The sequence below is a fragment of the Leucoraja erinacea genome, chromosome 2, assembly GCF_028641065.1.
Source record: "Leucoraja erinacea ecotype New England chromosome 2, Leri_hhj_1, whole genome shotgun sequence".
Lineage (NCBI taxonomy): Eukaryota > Metazoa > Chordata > Chondrichthyes > Rajiformes > Rajidae > Leucoraja > Leucoraja erinaceus.
The window spans coordinates 101,385,982-101,408,962 of NC_073378.1; the positions used below are offsets into that span (position 1 = coordinate 101,385,982).

Sequence of the window (22,981 nt, forward strand, 5' to 3'; positions counted from 1 at the left end):
GTCTGTTTTTGCATTTAAGCATTAATATAGCAAGTTAAAGCATATATATGTTTTAATCGTTATTTATTGGAGTTGTCAGAAGGCAGATATGGAATTCAGTGACATGGGTAAATACTGAACTGTGTAGTAAAAGGCACCACGGATGTTAGGAGAATAAACAAGAAGATTAAGCAAACCGGAAATAAATATCATCCATTGCCACAATGACATTTTCAAGATTGTAATGGTAAAGTCTCTAGGTGGAAAGGAATACCATGCTCGTTATCTCTTAGGAAATTATTTTGATTGGTTTATAAAAATACTGTTAACCTGTACATTAATGGCCCAGTATTGATACAAATACATTGATAGATGCTCCTGAACACATCATCAGTGATGTAACCTGGGATCATTGGGTGTTTCTGGTCTTTCAACATCAGACACCCTCACCCAGGCGACCCAGCCGTGGTTGATCAGACCACGACTTGTGTTCAGGTGGCATTCGCTCCTCCCCATGGACCTCCTCTCCTGATCCAGAGCCATCTCGAGGCCTTCTCCGCTGCCTCTGTGGTGTTTTTGATGGCCTTTCTCCTCGCCACTCCGTTTATGCCCAGTGCACTCAAGGCTTTGTAGAGCGATTGCATACTTTAGTCTGATTTGTTTTTGAAAAACATATGTAACAGGTTATAATTGTGTAAACTTTTGGCTTCTCTCATTGCCTCTTGATGTTGTCTCATGATCTGCACAACCTTTTCAACAGACTGGAAAGTTTGCTTGTATCACTTTGATCTGACTGATATGCATTGACCATGCAGATATCGTCATTCAAGAAGGATTGCAGGGATAAACAATTATTTGGAAATTTTGAGGGTCAAAACTATTCTACACTTAGCAAGCTAGGGATTAAACAAAGATAGTGAACTTGCATTTTAGGGGGAGAATCAATTAGATTAATTTTTCAGAGGAGAATCAATTAGATTATTTTTTTTGAAATGTTAACAAAATGCATTGATTAAAACAATAAATGCAAGACATCCTGTGATGCCCATTACTGAAAAAAATGATTTTAATAGACATATGACTAATTAGTGCTTACTTGCTCAAATTGGTATCTCACTTTGGTATCTCAGTCACTGCAGACGCTGGAAATTTGAACCAAAAGCAGAAAATGCTGGAAATACACAGCAGGTCAGACAGTATTTGTGGAAACAGAAACAGAAGCAACATTTCAGATCAATTATTTGAAAAGTCTGGAAAACAAAGAAAACCAAGCATGTTTTTTATCTGTAGAGTTGTACTTCTTGCGTTTGAGGCAGCAGAAGTTATGTAACGCCCTCCAGGTGCTGTAGCCAGTTCAATGTGCTGTTGTTGAGGGCCATGAGATCTACCCCACCACCAGGGGGGGCGGAGGACAGCGCAGTGAAAATGACGTGCTGCGCTGTTTGCTGGTCTGCTCCACACACGCAGGCTGCTGATGGAAGCAGCCCCCAGCGATGCATGTTGGCGTTGAACCGGCCGACCTCTGTACAGAGCCAGTTCAGGGCGACCCACTCTTTGCGGGGCAGGTCTGAGCTGGGTGGGGCTGTGGTGTTCCGTGCAACAGTGAATTGCGGAGGTCGCAAAGTCTGTTCCCAGCTGGTTCTCCAAGCTCATAGTGTGTTGAAACCGGAGCCTTAGGGGGTCGCTGCGTGACGGGAGAAGGGCCGATGAGATGACAGGCGTTGAGGTCCCAGTTGCTGTGAATCCTGGGCGAGGTGGTGCAGAGGATGTTTGGCATCCGATGGGGCCTTGCACACCAGCCTACGGCTCATATTGTTGACCTCCCCTTGATGGGCCCTGTCAACTGACCTCAGTCAGACGAACACCAACAGAGACAGCAGCAGAAATAACTGTAGAGTTGAGGAGGATGAGGGAACAGTGCGAATGGTTGGAGACTAAGGTTGTCCAGGTGACACAACTAGCTGCCCCAAAATCAATTGTGTAACCTGTATAACCTTAAGTCTCCAGCCATCTTCGAGAAGACATTTCCTTTGTTCTCTCCATGTCCCCCACACTCCCCCTCCGAGGCTTAAAACATGCTTGCTTTCCTCTCTTTTCCAGTTCTAATGAAGGGTTTTAAAACCTGAAATGTTAGTTCTGTTTCATTCTCTCAATATCGGTGTGTGGCCACAGTTTGCTAGTCTGTCAGAGCCCTCCCTGCCCAGTAATGTAAAGACTTCATTGTGGCGCTGCCCACTTTGCCAGCTCCTATTTCTTAAGCATCCTGCAGCTCAACACCCAGTATCAGTCAGCAATCCTGATGCCTTCATTCCCTGCCAGCTGTATCTGAGCCACCACAACACAGCAAAGAGTGGCGGCTGGTCACAAAGCACGATTCTCTATTGGCAAGGCTGATTGCAAGGATAACCTGCCAGGTTGCTATATAAAATGCTGCACTCCATATACCTCTGGCACAGTGGAAGAGTCACTTCGCTGCTTAGACCTATCTGGGTGAGCCCTGCAGCATTCACCAGAAGGGATTTCAAAATAATGGTGAGCTTCTATGTGCGCCAAAACGTGTGTTTAGTCCTCACCAACAGCCACACTACAGACAGCTGAAAGAGCAGATTGGAACGTGGAAGGGTGCAGGAAACAAACACAGCTTGTTTCTGTCCAAACCTTCTGTGAACACCTTCAGCCAACTGCAATTGCAGTAGTTGCAACCCCAGTTCACCTTTCATTCGTGTTCCACACCTTCCCTTCATACCGTCCAGCTCAGCTTCCACAGGAACACAATGTCAAAAAGCCCTACATCCACATTTTATACCCAATTTATTGATAACCCCCTGCCCAATGGACACAAATTAACATTGTACATTTACAAAGTACTGGCTTTCTATACACTTTTGCCTGGCTTGGTGTTCCTTCACAGTGCTCTCCTTGAAATGCACGGGACCCAACACTAAAGAATGAATGGCAGAAGTCAATGGACTTTCAGTGTAGTCGATAGGTGGGTTCAGAAGCTAAACTCGAGCAGCTGTTGGACGAGGCAATACTGCCCTGGACCCATACTATGCAGCTGTGGGAATATACTATACAGCTGTGGGAACAGACTATACAGCTGTGGGAACAGACTATACAGCTGCGGGAACAGACTGTACAGCTGTGGGGACATACTATACAGCTGTGACAGCACCATCCTGGAAAGAGCTGTGCGCAACAATTAGAGCTGGCTAGCTATCAGTAACATTGAGGCATGTAAGAAAGAACTGCAGATGCTGCTTTAAACTGAAGATAGACACAAAATGCTGGATTAACTCAGCGGGACAGGCAGCATCTCTGGAGAGAAGGAATGGGTGACGTTTCAGGTCGAGACCCTTCTTTAAAATCACAGGAAAGGGAAATGAGACAGAGATGTAGAGATATATAGAACAAATGAATGAAAGATATTTCCAAAAAGTAATTATGATAAAGGAAACAGGCCATTGTTAGCTACTTGCTTGGTGAGAATGAGAAGCTGGTGCGCCTTGGGGGGGATGGTGAGAGAGGAAATGCAGGGGTTACCTGAAATGAGAGAAATCAATGTTGATAGTTAAGGTGGGAGGTGCTAGTTAAGATGGATTTGTTCCTTTGGTCCGAATAAGCATTAAAATTAATGATAATTAATATCCAATGTACTTTATTTTATAGTGAGAACGTTGTTTAAACCAGATCCCAATTTTCTTTTAAAATTAAATGAAAATTAGTAAATTACAATGTGAGCATCCACCTGCTGATATAAGTATTTATTCAGTCATAGAGCTATACAGCATGGATCCTTTAGCCCATTGCCCATGCTTCTAAGTTGGCATACTGGGCTGGTCTAATTCGCCTCCATATAGCCCATAGATCTCTATACCCTGTCCAGAGGTCTTTAAAAGTCGTAATTGTTTCAACAGCTTCCTCTGACAGCTCCTTCCAGATGCGATCTATACTCCGGATGAAAAATTGCCCCCAATTCCCTCTTAAATCCCTCCCCTCTCATCTTAAACCTATACCCTCTAGTTTTATAATCCTTCACCATGAGAAATAGACAATGAGCATTCACTTTATCCATCCCTTCCTGGTCTTTTACACTTCAATAAGGTGATCACTTAATCACCTTTGCTTCAAGGAAAAAAATGCCAGTCTATCCAACCAACTGTATATCATCCAGGTAACATTCTCGTGTATCTTTTCTGCACCTTTTCCAACTTCATGACATGCTTCCCATAGCTGGGTGACCAGAACTGCATACAGTGCTCCAAGTGATCCCAGGGTGGCACAGAGGGGCACGGGCAGTTACTGCCTTACAGCGCCAGAGACCCGGATACGATCCAGCCTACAGGTAACATAACATAGAAATTAGGTGCAGGAGTAGGCCATTCGGCCCTTCGAGCCTGTACCGCCATTCAATATGATCATTGCTGATCATCCAACTCAGTATCCTGTACCTGCCTTCTCTCCATATCCTTTGATCCCCTTAGCCACAAGGGCCACATCTAACTCCCTCTTAAATATAGCCAATGAACTGGCCTCGACTACCCTCTGTGGCAGAGAGTTCCAGAGATTCACCACTCTCTGTGTGAAAAAAGTTCTTCTCATCTCGGTTTTAAAGGACTTCCCCTTATCCTTAAGCTGTGACCACTTGTCCTGGACTTACCCAACATCGGGAGCAATCTTCCTGCATCTAGCCTGTCCAACCCCTTAAGAATTTTGTACGTTTCTATAAGATCCCCTCTCAATCTCCTAAATTCTAGAGAGTATAAACCAAGTCTATCCAGTCTTTCTTCATAAGACAGTCCTGACATCCCAGGAATCAGTCTGGTGAACCTTCTTTGCACTCCCTCTATGGCAATAATGTCCTTCCTCAGATTTGGAGACCAAAACTGTACTGTCTGTACGGGTTTGTAAATTCTCCCTGTGACCGAGTGGGTTTTCTCCAGTTGCTCTAGTTTCCTCCCACATTCCAAAGATGTACAAGGTTGTAGGTTAATTGACTTGTGTAAATTGTCCCTGGTGTATCGGAAAGAACTAGTGTATGTGCGATTGTTAGTCGGAGCGGACTCGGTGGGCTAAAGGGCCTGTTTCCACTGTATCTCTAAACACAACGGAACTAAATTACAGACGTACAACTGCATCATTATGTGCTGACCGTTGTACTCGATGCCCTTCCCAATAAAGACAATTATGCTAAAGCTTTCATCACCAAGCTGTCAACCTGGCACCACTTCCAAGGAACCAGGCATCTGTAGCAGATCTCTCTATTCTGCAACATTCTCCAGGGTTCTACTATTTACTGCGTACGTCCCTTTCTGGTTTAATATACAACATTGCAACACCTCATTTTTTGTTAGTTAAATCCCATTTGCCATTTCTTGGAACCACTTTCCTAATTGATCTAAATCCCATTGTAAACTTAGATATCCTTCCTCTCCTGTCCACTACATCGCCAATTTTGGTGTCATCTGCAAATTTCTTAATAACATTAACTACATTGTCATTCAAATCTTTAATGTACATAATAAACAAAAATGGACCAAGTACTGACCCCTGAGGCACACCACTGGGCACAGGGCTCCAATTAGAAAATAACCCTCCAGCACCACCCTTTGACTCCTTCATGGCTAACGTTCTATGAATTCCATGCAATCTAATCTTCTAGACTAGCCTACCATGCAGGGCATTGTCAAAGAGCTTGCTCTCGAAGAACTAGTTATGTCCCCCCGATCAAAAAGGCAAATCTCCTTCCTCTGTTACCTGAATCTCTATCACACCGGTAGCATCTCTACTTGCAACATTGAGCTGTCAGTCCTACACTTATCTCAGCCATGTATCTCGAATGGCTATAATATCCCAGTCCCCCAAGCCAATCCACTCCCTGACATCGTCCTTTTTGCCATTTAACTCTCTAGCATTGAAACAAGATTTAAACCTGTTATTTCACCTCTCTCTGCCAAGCTCCTGTCTGCCCTGTCAGTTAATGGTGTTCTCTTCGACTATAGTATTTGCCCTCATCTTTTCATTTGCTTCCTTCCTGCTCTGGGTCTTTTACCCCGTCATTTTAAATCTGTGTAGATTAAATGGGACATGATTTGATCTGAACCACAATAAGCATAAATCTCTGGAAGACAATTTGCATATGGTTGTCAAGGAAATTGTGAAAGCTCAGTCTTTGATAAGAAAAGGCCTTTGATGCACTGAACTTCATGTGTCAGGGGAACCTGGCTTCTTACTCGAGAACTGCATGCAGGTACGTGGTCTCCTGAAGAGGTACTTTCATGGGCACATGACAGATTAGTAGGTTTGCCATGCAGGTTTGGCATCTAATTTACACTGTTTGCTGTTGGTAGAGAATTGTTTCTAATAGTGTTACTGCAATTTCAATGTGGCTATTAAATTTGGATCTAATGGTGACAAAGTTTTCATACGATGCAGTTGTAATCTGAACAATCATGAGCACAAAATATGTCACGGCTCCTTCTGAAAATCCACTGTACTAATTATTTAAATTTCTTTTTGTTTTCTTTTTTTATTGCATCATAAGTTTTGTGTTTTATTTTCTTTTTTTATTGCTTACAAGTTTATTTGTGTTTGTATTTTTTTTAACATGTTCAATAAATTAAAAAAAAAATAAATAAAAAATAAATAAAAATTCTGATAAAACACATCAAGAGTTTGATTTTTCTATATAAAAAGAGGTATTTGAGCAACCAATGTTTTGTTATTTCAATCTGATATTGATCGACAAGTACAGATAAATGAATGCTATGAATAAAGGATTATTTACATACACACACATTTTTAACAAGTTATGAAGGTATTTATTAACAGGTTTACAGACAAAGAATTAACGGACAAATTAACAGTTGGTGATAATTGCAATGAAGTACAAAGATGACAAATGCCTTTCTAATAGTTGATCCAAAGTTGAGGCATTTAACTTTTTTATTTTTTCTACATTTAATTCATTCGGTCCTCATTCATTCACTGGGGTGAAATCATTTTCATCATCACCTTCTTCGTCATCATCCTCGAGCTCCTCTTCGTCTTCCTGTGAAACAGAAATTAACTTTTTTAGATTTTAGACTTGAGAGATGCAGTGTGGAAATGGGTCCTTTGACCCACCGAGTCCGTGCCAACAAGCGATCACCCTGTACAATAACACTCTCCTACACACTAGGAATAATTTACAATTTTACTAAAGCCAATTAACCTACAAACTTGAACAACTTTGGAGTGTGGGAGGAAACCGGAGCACCCGGAGAAAACCCATGCGGTCACAGGGAGAACGTACAAACTCTGTAAGGACAGCATCCATATTCAGAATCAAACCCGGGTTTCTGGCGCTGTAAGGTGGCAGCTCTTCCGCTACGCCACCGTGCCGCGCACTTTTGAGATGAATTATTCTTCAGCACTAATCGTAGACAATGGTAACAATGCTATTTAATGTTCCGATACATTTCAATTTAAAAGCACTATCTCTATTTAATCCATTTTCATTATGTTAATGCTATAATGCTTAAATAGTTGTTGTTCATATTTTTAAATACATTATTCTTGCATCATGAGGAGCCTTCGCAATTGACATTTCAACTTCTCCCTTACTATTTGTGTCACAATAAAACAATCAAAAGATCAATTCTGTGCTGCAAAGCTTCACTGACATTTACTCAGAGCTAATTTAAATTTAATGCATTGATAGTAAAGTTTACAAAAGTCTCAACTACCATCAAATTAATAGCACCAAGTTGTTGCAGTGACAGAAAATGTTCTTCTATTTTGTAGTCAGTTACTTCATTTAGCTGAAGTGACCATAAATCTTATTTCACAGAACATTTTTATTCCTCAGTGCTGTATTTTATGCACTCTCCCCCAAACATTTGTGACAAGTCTGCCAATTTTCCAATTACCAGTAGCATCATAAGTTATCTGAAATTCGGTCAAGTCTAAAAAGGGAAAATAAAAATTATGTCAGACAGCAGCATGCTGGCGATCTTCCATAACCCTAACTTAAGGAGATCTGCCTGCCAGTCTATGCACAACTACAGCGAGCTAGTGGTTTAAACAAATTAGTGTCAGTGCGTTTTTTAGCAATGATTTGTACCCTGTGCCCAAAGTTCAATAGGCAGTACTACATTCACTTTTAAGAAGATAACTATAAATGTGATTCAAGCCAATCAATTTTCAACAGATTTCAAAATGATTTTGCTTACCAACTTTTCCTTTTAAGGATTCAATAATTTACTGTTTGGGATATTAGGAACCATACGTAGTCAAGACAGGTATAGATCTAAAATTTGGGGAACAAGTTCAAAATGTACAATTTTACTTCGGAGTCACGTGAGTGACTACGTGAAGAACCCCGCCTGGACGCATGCGTGTCATATATCGCTACATGCATTGTAACGAGTCACAGCAGGGGGAACGATGTTCCCCTTAGCGGCAGAATTTGAAAGCCGGGAACAGCAGGTAAGGAGACTCTGCGTTCCTTCCACTTACCTTACAGGTGGAGGCATGGACCAGATCCACGAAGGCTGCGAAAAAGCTGGCGGGGGAGAACTGCGGAGTTGCGGGCAGCCAGCAGCAGCAGCCAACGGCATGCCAATGTCCCGTAATGGGAACAGCTGTGCCCGACATCGCTCCCACACCGGCCACGGCCGGGCAGTAGAACGAAGCAAAAAACTAACAGAGTCGTTGACTCCGATGAGTCCGACTCTGAATAGCCACGAGCGGCCAGTGCGCATTGGGGCCGGTTGGAGCGGCTTTAGGAGCAGCCGCGAGTGGCCATTGCCCGTGCGCATTGGAGCCGTTTGGAGCGGCTGGGAGCGGGGAACAAAGCAGCTGTGACGGCCAGTGCCCGTGAGCATTGGAGCCGGTTGGAGCGGCTGGGAGGGGGGATCAAGAGCAGCCGCGAGCGGCCAGTGCCCGTGAGCATTGGAGCCGGTTGGAGCGGCTGCAGGAACTGGAGCAGCCATGAGCGGCCAGTGCCCGTGAGCATTGGGGCCGGTTGGAGCGGCTTCAAGAGCAGCCGCGAGTGGCCAGTGCCCGAGAGCATTGGAGCCAGTTGGAGCGGCTGTTGGAGCAAATACTCCAAAGTGACAGGCTCCGGGAGATGGAGACTAGTCACAGTGGGCAGCTAGTAAGTCCTACAGCAGTACCTCTTGTAGGGCTGCACAGTGTTTCTCCCTCATCAGAAGGGAGTACAGGGGGTCAATTCTGGGCTGACCCTGAAGAGGGGTGTGCAGAACATACCCCTAGTGCGCATGGGGTGCAAGAAAACCTATTGGATATGGTGTCCCAGTTCATTCAACCCGACCAAACTGGCCAAAACCTGGAACCTAAAATAGCTGCAAGTATCGACTACTTGTCATTCAACCAGCTATAAGGACAGGCATTATTGGACACCACGGCAACACACTTACCACCAGGGAACTGCAAATCACTGAATGTTCCCAGTGTCAACCAGTGTATTTGAAAACATGTCGGAGCCTCAATCAGAGCCAGGGACTTGAAACTACAGAAAGTTCTGAAAGTCCTAACAGCAGGAATTACGGTTTTCGCCCGCACAATAAACGGAAAAGACATGACACAAGATCACCAGGATGCACTGGCTTTATTTTTCAACTACCTATACGAGTAAACAGCATTAGGAAGAATGCCATCCAACCGGCTTTAGACCGTAATTTGCAGGCCTATGCAAACCTGGAACCTCCAAACTACCAATATTACTATTTGGAGACAACTTATCAAAACAGGTAAAAGAACTTGACGAAGAGGGTAAAACCCTGGGGCTCATTAAAGCAACGTCTAAAAACTACTTTGGCCAGAAACAGCACCCCTACGCACCACCGGTCGGCCAAGACAAACTGGTGAAAGCTCGAAGGCCAGGAACACTCAACATCGGTCTTTTTTAGGCCATGGCCCAGACCGGCCTTCCTGGGAAATGCGCTAACCCTCAACACCGACCCAACTACAGATCCAGACACCAGCGCCTCAACGTCCACGGAGGATGCCGAAAAAGTAACAAACCTACCAATAGTAACCATGGAGGTAGGTGGGTCTGTCTGGATGCATGGAATAAATTAACTACTGACACTTATATTTTCAGAAGTATAGGGTTATACCATAGAATTTATACAAAAACATAACCCTCCAGTTCAGCACGTACCGAACCGAATGTTCGTGCTTACAGGCAAAGAAAAATCAAAAGTGCATGCTGAACTACAGTGGCCTTATAAAAAAGGAGTAATAGAGGAAACCCAACACGAATCACAGGAATTCATGTCCAAAATCTTTATCATAAACAAGATGGTGGTTGCCACATCATCATAGATTTGAATACTTTTGTACTATATATTCATTACTAGATGGAAACCTTTGTTACTGCTATACAATTGATTTCCTAAGGTTACTACATGGCAAGCATCGATTTAAAAGATGCTTACTATACAGTACCCATTAGAGGTGACCGCAGATGTTATTTAACACAATGGATCATCTGGGGTTCACCCTTAACTCAGTTCACATGTCAGTGACTTTGCCGAAAGAAAAGGTTACAGCCTTAATGGAGGCTTGCAGCAAAATCATTGACATCACAGAACCATTCATCAGACTGTTAGCAAGAATAATTGGCATAATAGTGGCTGCGTTTCCAGCCACACAAATCGGACCTTTACATTATCTAAAATTACAGAGGACTAAAATACGAGCACTCAAAAATTATGGTGGTCATTTTGACAGACCAATGAAGCTACCAACAGAGGCCATAATGGAACTAAAATGGTGAAAAGATAACATTAGGCATTGTTCCAATCCAAACATTATCAGCAACCTGTCTATGGTACTACAAACTGATGCCAGTGCACTTGATTGGGGTGCTACCAATTCCATCTCCAGCTGTGGGGGAGATAGAATGCACAGGAGGCATCATTATTACAAACACTGGGCATAAACTACCTGGGAATGTTAAGTGCATTCCATGGCCTTAAATCATATTGTTCTGGGTTATATCACCAGCATGTTAGACTACAAATTGACAACACCACCATGGTAGCATATATCAACCATATGTGTGGAAACAAATCAACATCATGTGACAATCTGGCCAACACAATTTGGCAATAGTGTATCCAGAGAGATATTTGGATATCAGCTACCTACTTACCAGGTAAACTAAATTTAGTGGCAGACACCAGGTCACGCAAATTCAATGAAAACACTGAATGGATGTTGGATAAAAATGTATTTGCTGAAATTACAGCACGGTATGGAACACCAGATATCGACCTATTCGCATCCAGGCTCACACCAGTTATCGAATTATGTTCATGGGAACCAGACCTGGGGCAGCGCCAACAGATGCATTTTCGCTGCATTGGGGGATATTGTTTATTTATGCATTCCCTCCTTTCTGCCTCATCAGTCGGGTATGATGGAAAATACAGCAAGACTCCGCGTCTGGTATTTTGATAGTACCCGATTGGCCTACTCAACCATGGGACCCGGTGATACTCGGTATTAGAACCATGCATCACCATCGATCATAGACTTAATTTACTGGTTCATCCCGCAACAAGGGGAAGTTACCCATGTCATAATTATATAAACCTATTAATTTGTAGAGTTTGAAAGCACCTCTACTACACCTGGGACTGACGGACCGAATAGTGGATATTATTTCAGCGGCCCACAGACAGTCCACCAAAAAACAGTACTTGGTGTCATCAAGAAATGGGAAAAGTACTGTCACAACAATAACATCACCCACAGATCTATGAACATCCCGTCTGTTCTGGAATTCCTGGCAAGCCTCCATTACGATGAGAGGCTCAGTTATAGTGCCATCAACTGCGCCAGAAGTGCTCTGTCAACATACCTGTGGCAAGGAACAGAGGGGCATTCTGTTGGGACACACCCTGGTAACCAAACTCATGAGGGAGGGGCATTTTTAATGTTAATCCCCCAAGAACCAGGTACTCCCAAATATGGGACGTGAGCATTGCACTGACCATGTTAAGAAACTGGTCTCCAGCTACAGCTCTGTCCCTACAGAAACTGACTATGAAAACAGTCATGCTGATGGCCTTGGTCACGGCACAAAGGGTCCAGTCGCTACGGAAACTAAGGCTGGACAACATGACTATTTCATCTGGAAATTTAACTTTTCACATCAATGAATTAGTCAAACAGAACAGACAGGGGTCAGCAGGCCTAAAAACAGAATTCAGGGCCTACCCGACAGATGACCATCTCTGTATTGTAACACACTTACTATTATATATGGAGTATACTAAGATCAGAGGCAAAGAAATGTCACTTTTAATCAGCTACAAACAGCCACTCAAAAAAAGTGACAGTCCAGACCATCTCTAGATGGCTAAAACAGGTCCTAATAAAGGCTGGAGTAGACACTAGCATTTTTTAAATCTCACTCCACCAGGGCTGCAGCTACATCAGCAGCTATGAAGTTGGATGTTCCTATGGACCAAATCCTCAAGACAGCAGGATGGTCAACGGAGAAAACTTTCCAACGATTTTATAACAAACCAGTGATTGAACCTGGAACATTTGCAGAAACAATTTTAAGTTCTGTAATATAATTTTACCCCATAAATAGGGGCTATAATTTGGTGTTAATATATTTATTGTTGGATTTTCAATATCGTATTGATGTCTAATGATGTTAACACTATTCTTCCCATAATCAAGGCAGATGTAATGCATGAACTCGTTTCCACGGCATGAAATCACAGAGCTTTAAAATCTTCATGTAGTCACTCACGTGACTCCGAAGTAAAATAGTAAGATTAAATGAGAACTTACCAGTTTGAAGTTTTTTTTTTTTTTTAATATTTTATTTTATTAGAAGTAAGCACAGTCATATGGCACCAAAGTGCCTAATATATATTTTCATAATACATTTTATGTACAACTTCTTTTTTTTTTGTTACATTGAAAAAAGATGAGAATAAGAAAAAGAGGTTAGATAGTAAAGGATAGAAAAATGTGAAATATATAGTGTGTGAAGAAAGAAAACGAGTAAATGAAGAAAGTTGAGAGAGAAAATAGTGAAAAGAAAAGGAGATCATTATTTATAGTCTTGACCAACCCTCGTCCAGTCCTGAAACAGTTATTTTTTACAATTGTGTTGCACCATATGATTCCAAAAAAACGACGAATGGAGACCAACTCGTTATGAATTGGTCTGATTTATCCCAGTTTGAAGTTTGATCGTTATTTTATGAGGAGTAACGTTGAGGGATTACGTGCCCTCCGCTCCCACCCTTGATCATATACTCAACTGGTATCTCTTCTCTAATCTTACTATGTTTAGTCATTACAGTTATCTGTGATTTCACACCACTGCTTTGAAGAATGACATGCATGCGTCTTGGCGGGGTTCTTCACGTCATCCCTCAACGTTACTCCTCATAAAATAACGATCAAACTTCAAACTGGTAAGTTCTCGTTTAATCTTACTAGTTTTCCCCCAAACATTTTTCAAAATGTACATGTTACAATTTTACATGTAAGATGTGAAATAAGATGGCACTGCAATGACAATCTGTATTTTAGTCAAGATACTGGGTGATTTATTGTCCATTTACAATATTTAAAGTGTAGTGCAGAGGTAGAACACAAACTGGATATTGTGGCCTCCGACAGAAACATCAAGTAAAATACATTTCTTTGCAATGTGCTGCTTTCAGTGATAACTGTACTCTTTTCAATGATGGATATGTGGAAGGTCCACTGCATTTCAGCAAATCAGTGACTTCCATATTATCCAGCAGCAGCTTATACTGGGTGCCAATACTAGTAGATAATGGTAGTCTCTTACAAGACATGTTGGAAGTGGTAACCTGCTATATGAAAGACAGCCCAATAATAAACATGGGACTGGGAACAGTTAAACCTCCTACCAATTGCTTTTATAGACGGATATAAAATATTTATAATAGATTGCAGATTTTGACACTGCAACTGCAAAGCAAACAGTGGTTTATTATCCAGGGAAAAGGAGACCATGGCTACATGGATCATTTTCATATGACAGCCTCGACAACTTTGACATTTGCTTTGTTAAGAATTGTGAAGCAGCTGTCAGAAGAATGCACCCCCTAGGGCTTTATACATCTTACAACTGTGCCCTCTATGGTACATCTTTATTGGTTTTCACAAGGGAAGAAATGTGATTGCATGTGAAAGGCCCCTTCTTAATAATAGCTCTGTGAAAGAAAGCTTGTACTCGCTGTAATTACTAAATGTAGCAGCTATTTGAAGGCTCAAGTACAAACACTTAGCATGCAAAGCTCCTTGAGAATGTTAATTTTGCTGAAGAATTAGAAAGATTTCTATCAGAGGTTCATTTAATGAACCTCCGTTTCACTTATCACAGTAAGTTTTAGTTTCTTATGAGGTAAAAGGTTAACACAATAGACCACTGATGTTGTCCTGAACAATACTTAAACAATGTGTGCACCATTTATTAAGCATAACTTTATAATATTTGACCATATAGCATTTGACAAGGTATCGCATGGTAGGCTGCTCTGCATTTGACAAGGTTCTGCATGATAGGCTGCTCTGGAAGGTTATATCACATGGGATCCAAGGAGAGCTTTCTGACTGCAAAGAAAATTGGCTTAATGGAAGGAAACAAATAGTTCGGTGCTGTTTTTCTTCTGAATCAAGGGTTTGGTTTAGAATGTACAACGCATTATTTGTAAGTACGCAGATGAGTGGTATTGAAGATAGCGATGATGGTTGTCAAAAATTGCAGCAGGATCTTGATTGGTTGGGCAGGTGGGCTGAGGAATGATCAATGGAGTTTAATACAGAGAAGTGAGAGGTATTGCATTTTGGGAAACCATGGCAGGACCTATACAGGACCTGAATGGCAGGACCTATACAGGACCTGAATGGCAGGGCTCTGTGGAGTGTTGTGGAGTAGAGGGATTTAGAAGTGCAGGCACATAGTTCCTATGTTGAAAAAAAGTTGAAAATAACATGAATCAGTATGGGATTATGAGTGGAATTACATTGGTTGCAGTGTAATGAGAATTTAGACACTGACACAGAGCAGCTCTTATTCAAACTACTGTAATGAAACATAACACAAATGCTTTATCTGAATATATTTTATAGTGCAACTGACTGAGCACGTTGTGAACACTTGCTTGACATAGTTGTCATTATTCTTTTCATGTAATGAAAAGACCTACTACCGAGGCAAAGGGAAAATGGAGATGGTCATAAGGTGTTTAATCTCATTATGCACTTAGTTTTTAAATCTTTAACATTTTTAATTAGGCACAGCAATGTTATCTTGGCTGCTACAAGGAACTGCACAGATGCTGGTTTACCGAAATCAAAACAAAGTACTGGAGTAACTCAGCCGCTGAGTTACTCTAGCACTTTGTGTCTTTAATGTTACCTTGACTGCTAGATCTTTCGAACATTTTCAAACCATCTATTAGGTGCACAGTGACCACATGACAGGACCTGCAGTGGATAGGAACTACCCCAAATCAGCCAGCATTACAGTACCTTCACGTGATGAACCACGGTGGTCCAGGAAGATATTTTCCGGGTACAATGGCTCTTTATTGTTACATATGCACAGCATAGTGAAATTCTTTTGCACAACCCACAAATGCACATTTGCCATATTTTGGCGCTATTTACAAAGAAAAAGTCCAAAGTCCGGTCCACGCTGGAGGTACTAGAATGCCCTCGATCCAGGTAAGCATCAGGCTATGCAGGCCCGCGACCCGACGCCTCTCTCCTTGCCCAACCGCTTCTGTGTCAAGGGGGACTTTTCCTGCAGCTGACATTTAAGGCGCTGGACCCAATGCCCGGCAGTCGAGGGGAATAAAGACCTGGCGACCTCCCTCACCTACCGGCCCACTCCTTGCCTACGTTGTCTCCAGCGGCTCCTTCCTCGACTCTCCGGTCTTCGAGCTTCCCCCTGGAGGCAGCGGCTCACCGGGCCTTTCTTTACAGTGACTGCAGGACACAGGGTTTTGGTTCCTGGTGCCCACTGAGTCTGTCCTTGTTCTCAGCTAGCTCCCGCATCTTTGTTCTCGTCGGCTGCCAGGTCTTTGTTCCCTTAGGCTGCCAGGTCCGTCCTTCTCCAGCCCTGCGGCTCCTCGCGGAAGCTTCCCTTCTATGCCGCCGCAGTGCCCCTTCACTTCCACTTCACATTCTTTATTGTAGCTATACTCACTCCTCTGGTCTGCTTTCTGATGTTGTGCGAAATTAATCCAATTGGCTGATAAGAAGTGTTTGTGATGATAGGAAGCTTTGGAGGATGAATCATCCATAGATACAAAGCCAATAGGTGCAGGAGTAGGCCATTCGGCCCTTTGAAGCACCGCCATTCAATGTGATCATGGCTGATCATTCACAATCAGTACCCCGTTACTGCCTTCTCTCCACACCCCTTGGTTCCGTTAGCCCTAAGAGCTCTATCTAATTCTCTTTTGAATTCATCCAGTGAATTCACCTCCACTGCCTTCTGAGGAAAAGAATTCCACAAATTCACAACTATCTGTGTGAAAAAGTTTTTCCTTATCCACTTGGCACTTCTAGCTGAAGATGGTGGAAATTGCTCCAGCCTTGCCTTTGTCACTTGCAGGCTGGACACAGAACCACTGAGGCCAAGATAGTTCTTGGAACTGTGTAAGAAGGAACAGCTGATGCTGGTTTACACCGAAGATAGACACAAAATGCTGGAGTAACTGACAAGCAGCATCTAAGGAGAGAAGGAATGGGTGGCGTTTCAGTCTGAAGTAGGGTCTCCAATGAAAATGTCACCCATTCCTTCTCTCCAGAGATGCTGCCTGCCCCACTGAGTTACTCCAGCATTTTGAGTCTATGTTTAGTTCTTGGAACTGGTTATTGTGAGCTGCTAAACAGTTCACTAGATGTGGCAGGACTGCAGAGCTTTGATCAGATACATTGGACGCTGCTTTTAGTGTTTAACACTCACAAGGTTATTGCTGCAGCTTAGCCAGGTTGGAACCTCATTACTAGGCCTGGTGGTACTTCTGATTTGCCCTTCTGCTTTCATTGGTGAACTATCATTGATCCCTGAGCTTGACAATAATGATAGTGAGCGATTTGCCACTCCATACGGTGACAGTTTGTGAAACAGTTACATTGTTCTTGTTGCTGCTGATTGAAAGCATGTTGTGGATGCTCAGTTTCCACTTCCAATCTGTTGATTAGGATAATTTACTGCTGCATGGTATGATGCGTAGTGTTCTTTGTGTGAAAACGTGATTAGGTCTCCAAGAGGAATGTACATTTGTCACTTCTTCCAATGCATTCATTGACAGATGCGTCTGTAGCAGGCACATTGGATTGCTCACTATCTGCTTGAGACCTAGTTTTGTAATGTCTTTCTGAATTTGTCCATTCAGTTGGTAGACGCATTGCCGTTCTTTCTGATGGACAATGGCATCCCCCATTGGAAGTGATGCTCCATTTGATTAGTACGTACGTCAAGAGTTGTGGGAAGAAGGCAGAAGAATAGGGTTAAGAGGGAAAGATAGATCAGCCATGATTGAAGTAGACTTGATGGGCTGAATGGCCTAATTCCACTCCTATCAATTATGAAGTCCATCCTCTGCCCTTGCTGCTTTCGTGCTGTTTCCAAATTCGCGCAAGATAATATGCTGATTAATCCGGTAATGCAGGGGTGGGAAATGGTAGGTATTAATCAGAAGGGTAGTATCTTTGTGCATTTTATCTTTTATGCCGTGAGATATTATGGGGTCCAGAATCAATATCAAGGATTTCCAAAGCTGTTCCCTCTTGACTGTATCTCACTGTTTCACCAACTCTGAGACTGTGTCCAACCAGTGATGGTGGAGTCTGATAAGCAGCCTGTAAAGCAAGTTTATGTGAATATGACTATGTTAGGTTGCTTATCTTTTTTGGCTTTCAATCTGGACACCAATTCACAAGAAGGACCTTTACAAGTTCGACCAGATTGGGAACAAATTTGCTGTCTGTGAATTTGATACTTTGATACAGGTTGATCTGGAGTGGTCCAAAGAGTTTAAGATATTTAAAAATAACAACTATGAATAAACTGAGTGGTTAACTAGGTAATTTCAGAGATCTGCTACATTAAAGAATTAACAAATTCCATTTTGGTTAAGGACAACATATTTCCTCCAAAAGGAATTGAGCAAATGAAATTGTCTTTAACCACAATTTGGTAGCTTCATGGTAATCTTTACTGACCCAGTCCTTTTAAAAAAAAATTCTAGATTATTTGATTAAATGGATTGCTCATGCGTTCTTGTGGGATTTTTATGGTACAAATCTAGATTATTGGTTCGGTCTCTTGGATTACTAATCTGGCAATGTGTCAACTCCATACCCGGTCTCCAGCACTTGTAAAAAACTGTGATGAGGAGTCATCAAGGGCTAGCCCTTTTCACCTGAGCCATCTGTCAGTCTTGCACAGTAACTGAAAAAAGGTAGACAAATAGGAAGGGAACAGCTTGGTCACAGAAAATCAAAGTATTTTTCACATAAATAAAACATTTCTAATTATTGCTATCAATTAGAATAAAAATAAATGTGTAGAAAGGAACTGCAGATGCTGATTTACACCGAAGATAGACACAAAATGCTGGAGTAACTCAGCGGGACAGGCAGCATCTCTGTCGACCCAAAACATCACCAAATCCTTCAGAAAAAAAAAAACATTGTTTCTATCAAAATAATATTTTTCGGAAATGGGGAAGTAAACACCTACACTGTTAAAGTTAAGACTTACGGTTAATTTTTTATAGTAAACCCTCTCCACAAATAAATGTACAGAATTGTTGTCGCTTAGGATTTTTAATATTCCCTTAAATTTGAATCTCAAAATCTAAAAGCCTGAGTCTTTCACATAATTCCCAAACCAAAATGTAGGCATCCCTAGAATCAATACAAAATCTCATAGGCATTAACTGCTGCAAACTGAGCAAATTTAATATTATACAACATACTTAATAATTAAAATCAGACAAAATTGGCAGTGAAATCACTGGAAGTGCTGACCAAAGGAACTCAATTTGGTCAACACAATCTTGCAATGGTGTGTCGATAGACATATTTGATTATCAGCAACTTACCTACCAGGTAAGCTAAATACAGTGGCAGACACCAGGTCACGCAAATTCAATGATAACACCGAATGGATGTTAAGTCCTAAAGTATTTGCTAAAATTACAAAGCAATATGGCACACCAGATATCGATCTCTTTGCATCCAGACTAAATCACCAGGTACCAATGTATGTCGCTTGGGAACCAGACCCTGAGGCAGCAGCGATAGATGCATTTGCGCTAGACTGGGGGAACCATTTCTTTTATGCCTTTCCCCCCTTCTGCCTCATCATTCGGGTACTACGCAAAATACAGATGGACTCTGCTTCAGGTATTTGGATAGTACCCGACTGACCTACACAGCCATGGTTCCCAGTGGTCCTCGACATGGTCATTGAAACTCCAATGACCATTCCCAGTAGCCCAGACCTATTGACTCACCCGGTGTAAGGCATAAGTCATCCATGCCGTGACAGAATTAACCTACTGGGTTGCAGATTCTGAAAAGGCCACTGCTGGGCCTGGGATTATCTGACAGGACCATCAACACGATGACAGCGTCCCACCGTATGTCCACCAGGAAACAATACCTATCGAGCATGAGGAATTGGGAAACATGCTGCTCGAAAACTGGGACAACATATTCATCAACAACTGTAACCAATGCATTGGAGTTCCTGGCCGGCCTTCACCATAATGAAGGACCGAGCTACAGTGCCATCAATAGTGCCAGAAGTGCTCTGTCAGCCTACTTAAATCAGGCACCAAGTCAAGTCAAGTCAAGTTTATTTGTCACATACACATACAAGATGTGCAGTGAAATGAAAGTGGCAATGCTCGCGGACTTTTGTGCAAAAGACAAACAACAAAACAACCAAACAAATTATAAACACAATCATAACACACATATTCTTTTACATAATAAATAATAGAAGGAAACACGTTCTGTAGAGTTAGTCCCTGGTGAGAAAGGCGTTTACAGTCCGAATTGCCTCTGGGAAGAAACTCCTTCTCAACCTCTCCGTTCTCACTGCATGGCAACGGAGGGGTGACCGTAGCGGCTGGAACAGTACGTTGCAGGGGTGGAAGAGGTCAACAGGCCATAGAGTCTCACCCGGATCAAACTAATGAGAGGGACATTCAATTCCTGTCCTGACATACCTAAGGGGATGGTCACCAGCCAGGTCTCTCACCCTGGAACAGCTAACCCTGAAAACGGTCATGCTGATGGCACTAGTCTCAGCACAGAGGGTCCAGTCCCTCCACTTATTTCGACTGGACAACATGGTTATAACACCAAACCGTATCACATTCACTATTCAAGGGCTGGTAAAACAGAGCAGGCCAGGAACTTCAGGCCTAGTTATGGATTTCCGGGCATACCCACCTGACCCACGGTTATGTGTCATGACTCACTTACTAACTTACATCAATACAACAAGAGATCCCCGAGGGAGAGAAAAAGCCTTATGGGTCAGCCACAAGAAACCTCATGGTCGGGTGTCGAGCCAAACCATCTCCAGATGGCTCAAACAGGTACTGGCAGCTGCTGGAGTAGATACTGACGTATATACATCTCACTCGAAAAGGGCAGCATCCACATCGGCGGATTGGTTATCCTAAAAGGATGGACGTGCCATTGGACCACATCCTGGCTACAGAGGGGTGGTCCATGGAGAAAACATTCCAAACGATCTACGATAAGCCGTTAGCAGAACCTGTTTTATTTTCAGAAAGAGTTTTAGAATCTGCAAACATATAATTTAAGACTGGGGGAGCATTATTTTCTTTTTGTTATTGTTTAATAAATACCATTATTGTTTTACAAACAGATTCATTGGTTGATTACGATAACATACTTCCTCCCTTGAATGACTTCGGCAGCAAGTGAAGTATGAACTGTTACACGGTTTGAAATCACAGAGCTTTAAAATCTTCACGTAATCACTCACGTGACTCCGAAGTAAAATAGTAAGATTAAACGAGAACTTACCAGTTTGAGGTTTGATCTGTATTTTATGAGGAGTTATGATGAGGGATTACGTGCCCTCCGCTCCCACCCTCAATTATAGAGTTCAACTGGTATCTTAGTTGCCCTTGGCTTTACTATGTTTATTTCAATTATTGTGTTGTTTTCTGTGATTCCACTACGCTGCTTTGAAGTATGTCGCGCATGCGTGCTGGACGGGTTCTTCACGTAATCCCTCATCGTAACTCCTCATAAAATACAGATCAAACTTCAAACAGGTAAGTTCTTGTTTAATCTTACTATTATACAACATACTTAATAATTTAAATCAGCCAAAATTGGCAGTGAAATCACTTAAGTGCTGATCAAAGGAATCATTTGGCCAACACAATCTTGGGTGTGTCGAAATATCTGATTATCAGTACCTGAGCTAAAAAGTGGGACACCAGGTCACGCAAATTTTAACCGTATGGAACTAAGTCCTAAAGTATTTGCTAAAATACAAAACTCAAAGTAACGTATAAGTTCATTGCCTCAAAGTACAAAGTTTATTGCCTCAGTTATAAACATTTCGCAGGCAGTGAAACGAGGAGATTTACATATTTTACATGGGTAATTTCACAATTCCCTAGTCCAGTTGGCAACTGCCAGGGCTTCAACATTACAACCCCTATCCTCCAACTCATGCACCTTGCCAGTGTAGCTTTCAAGTGGGAACAGTGGATTCAAATTATCGATAATGCACAGGTATATACAGTAATATATACGACGGTGGCGACAGATAGCACAATGGGCTAAGAGTTCGGCTGGCGACCGGAAGGTAGCCGGTTCAAATCCCGCTTGGAGTGCATACTGTCGTTGTGTCCTTGGGCAAGACACTTCACCCACCTTTGCCTGTAATGGAATGTAATTACGGCGGCAGGCGCGGGCACACCGCGACGCCCTGTGTCTCCCTTTCAAGGGAGATGCTAAAAATACATTTCGTTGTCTCTGTACTGTACACTGACAATGACAATAATTTGAATCATTTCATTTCATTTCATTAATTGGTTTTGGTGTCAGTTGAAAGGATGAAAATACATTAACATGAATCAGAACGAGATTATGACTGAAATTTTCAGGTTGCAGTGTAATAGGTGTAATTTAGGCTGCCAGGAGAAGCTTTATTTGAACTGCTATAATGAAACAATACACAAATGGTTTATCTGACTTTATTTCTAATGCAACTGACTTTGTTAAGCCTATACTTTGTTGTGAATACTTGCTTGATAATCTTGTTGTCAATCTTTTCACAAGTAATTAAAGGGCCTTCTGGATGAAGATAAAGTGGAGTTGGTCATCAGGGGTTTAATCTATCTATGTACTTAGTTCTTAAGTCTTTAACATTTTTAAGTGGATACAACAATGCTACCTTGGTTGCTAGATCTTTTGAACATTTTCCAACAAGATATTAGGTGCTATGTGGCCACATGACAGCGACTTCAGCAGATAGAAACTACCCCAAATCTGCCAACATTGTAGAAATAGTTTCAAGAGACGGACTGCTTGGTTCAGGAAGATGGCTCACTACAACTTTGAGGACAAGCAGAGAAGTGCAAGAAATGTTAGCCTTTGCATAAATGTCATCGTTTTATAAATGACGCAAAAGTAAAAGTACAAGTTGGCCAAGAACCCTGCGCCTTCTCTCACTTAGAAAGATAATGGTTTACTTGATCATGGTCACAAATACAATTTCCTGTTTTTCTTTATTGTTTTAATATTTTTATTATTTTATACAATTTTTTAACAATACAGAACAAAACAAACAAAAAAAAAAAAATAAAATAAAAACTGAAAAAGACAACAGGAAAGAAAAAGGAAGGAAAAAAATAAAAATAAAAAAAAATAATAATAAAACAAAGCCGCCAGACATAACAGTATT

At 41.9% G+C, this 22,981-nt stretch overlaps 1 protein-coding gene across 2 annotated transcripts in view; it reads right to left on the reverse strand.

Moving 5' to 3' along the window:
* Window positions 1-6,766: 6,766 nt before the first annotated feature.
* The window catches only part of phf14 (PHD finger protein 14), a 198,456-nt gene continuing 182,241 nt past the window's right edge, over window positions 6,767-22,981 (reverse strand). For both annotated transcript variants that reach the window (XM_055662012.1, XM_055662004.1), the window contains one exon: window positions 6,767-7,030. In XM_055662012.1, the coding sequence (XP_055517987.1) occupies window positions 6,964-7,030 (67 nt within the window). In that variant the 3' untranslated portion in view covers window positions 6,767-6,963. The remainder of the gene's footprint in view (window positions 7,031-22,981) is intronic.